Source organism: Apteryx rowi, unplaced genomic scaffold, assembly GCF_003343035.1.
Source record: "Apteryx rowi isolate R43461 unplaced genomic scaffold, aptRow1 scaffold_78, whole genome shotgun sequence".
In the NCBI taxonomy this organism is placed as follows: Eukaryota; Metazoa; Chordata; class Aves; order Apterygiformes; family Apterygidae; genus Apteryx; species Apteryx rowi.
In genome coordinates this window covers 2,884,858-2,886,954 of record NW_020451071.1, presented here as the reverse complement: position 1 = coordinate 2,886,954, position 2,097 = coordinate 2,884,858, and the positions used below count along the sequence as shown (strand labels likewise).

The following is a 2,097-nucleotide window of genomic DNA, read 5'->3' as shown; positions in this document are numbered from 1 at the left end:
CGCTGCGCGGAGCGCGGAGCGCGGCGCCGCCTCCATGTTCCAGCTGCCCATCCTCAATTTCAGCCCGCAGCAGGTGGCGGGGGTATGCGAGACCCTGGAGGAGAGCGGCGACATTGAGCGCCTGGGTCGCTTCCTCTGGTCGCTGCCCGTGGCGCCCGCGGCATGCGAGGCCCTGAACAAGAACGAGTCGGTGCTGAGAGCCCGGGCCATCGTGGCCTTCCACACGGGGAACTACCGCGAGCTCTACCACATCCTGGAGAACCACAAGTTCACCAAGGAGTCCCACGCCAAACTGCAAGCCCTCTGGCTGGAAGCGCACTACCAGGAGGCGGAGAAGCTGCGGGGCCGACCCCTGGGGCCGGTGGACAAGTACCGGGTGAGGAAGAAGTTCCCGCTGCCCCGCACCATCTGGGACGGCGAGCAGAAGACACATTGCTTCAAGGAGCGGACGAGGCACTTGCTGCGGGAGTGGTACCTGCAGGACCCTTACCCCAACCCCAGCAAAAAGCGGGAACTGGCTCAGGCCACGGGACTTACCCCCACGCAAGTGGGCAACTGGTTCAAAAACCGCAGGCAAAGGGACAGGGCAGCAGCCGCTAAGAACAGGTAGGTGCTGCCCGCCCCGTCGGGGCCGGGGCGCTGAGAGCCCGGCGGCAGAGGCCGGGCAGCCGCAGCGCCCCGGCGAGCCCCGCTCTGGGGGAAAGGGAAATGAGCCCAGGCGCCGGGGAGCTGCTCCCCGGGAAATGCAGCGAGTTAAGTTAGGAGCTGCGGGGGGAAAAAAAACGACAGCTTTTCTTTTATTGTAGGGGGTCCCGGCCCGGGGCTTCCCGCTCTGCTCGGGGGAGCGGGCAGGGCAGAGACCGCCCGCGCACCCCCGGCTGAGGTGACCCCAGAAAGACCCGAGGGGAAGGGCCGTATTTGGCGGTTAAGCAGAGAAAAACACTCTGCCAAGTTTTGCCCGGACACGCAGACACCCGTTTCACGCACCTGCGGCTGGAGCAGAGCCGGCTGCGGGCAGTGCCCCTCTGCCGCGTCGCTGCTCGCCCCGGCGTCTGCCCGGAGCCGCCTTGCGTTAATCTCAGGCGGCTCGGAGCCACCGGGGCACGTTTCCTGGGTTACTTTTGTTATGTCTTTTCTTTCTTTTTGTTTTCTTTTTTTCCTTTTTTTTTTTTTAAGAGCAAAATCGCGGTGCTGCCGCCGCGCTCTAAACGCGTGGTGCCACCCTGAAAGCGGCGGCGCGGGCGAAGGCGGCGGGGAGCGGCGCCGGGAGCCCCCCCCGCTGCCGCCCGCCGCGCCTCGAGGAGCGGGGCCCGAGCCGCGGCCGGGCGCCCGTTGCACCGGCTGCGAGGGAAGACCTCGGGCCTGCTGGAGAGCAAACGCGGCGCGGGCGCAACCGCTAACCCCGTGTAGTCCAGCGGGAAATTCCCGGCCCCCTGGACGAGGCCGGCTGGGAGAGCAGCCAGCAGCCGCCGGGGGGGTCGGGGCAGGCGGCGAGGCCGGAGGCGGGCGCAGGGCTCCGCCGGGAGCGGGCTGCGGGCGGCGGCGGGCCCGGGGGCGCTGGGGCCGGGCCGTGATGCTCCGTGTGCCGCTTCCTTGCAGGCTGCAGCAGCAGGTGCTCACGCAGGGCTCGGTGCGCTCGCTGCAAGCGGAGGAGGAGAGCGGCGGCGAGGCGCTGGGGGCCGCCTCCAGCCCCGCGGCCAGCCTCTCCAGCAAAGCGGCCACCTCCGCCATCTCCATCACGTCCAGCGACAGTGAATGTGACATCTGACCCGAGCGCCGTGGCAAAGCAGGGCGAGCGGCGGATGCGGCTGCCCGGTGCCCGCCCGGCACCGCGGGGCCGCCGCCAAGGCCGGGGCGGGCAGCGCTGCCCGGCGACACGCCGACCCTCTGGCCCGCAGGAGACTGCATTAAAAAACGTGATAAAAATCGTTGTCGCCTTCATTTCTACGGGATCTGCAGAACTGATGCCTCGAAACAAACAAACAAAAGAATCACGCGAAACAAAACAGCAAAACAAAACACAAAAAACGAATACCAAGTTGCAAAATGTCTGAGCGCCTTTCCTTATCCCGCGGGGGTGTTTCATGTTGAAAAGAT

The 2,097-nt window shown here is 66.6% G+C and overlaps 1 protein-coding gene across 1 annotated transcript; it reads left to right on the top strand.

The window, feature by feature from the left end:
* The first annotated feature begins 27 nt into the window (after window positions 1–27).
* On the top strand, window positions 28–1,768 carry SIX6 (SIX homeobox 6). The gene is made up of 2 exons (XM_026088643.1): window positions 28–606; window positions 1,600–1,768. The coding sequence occupies exons 1-2, from the start codon at window positions 35–37 to the stop codon at window positions 1,766–1,768; spliced, it is 741 nt and encodes a 246-aa protein (XP_025944428.1). The 5' UTR covers window positions 28–34.
* Window positions 1,769–2,097: the final 329 nt, after the last annotated feature.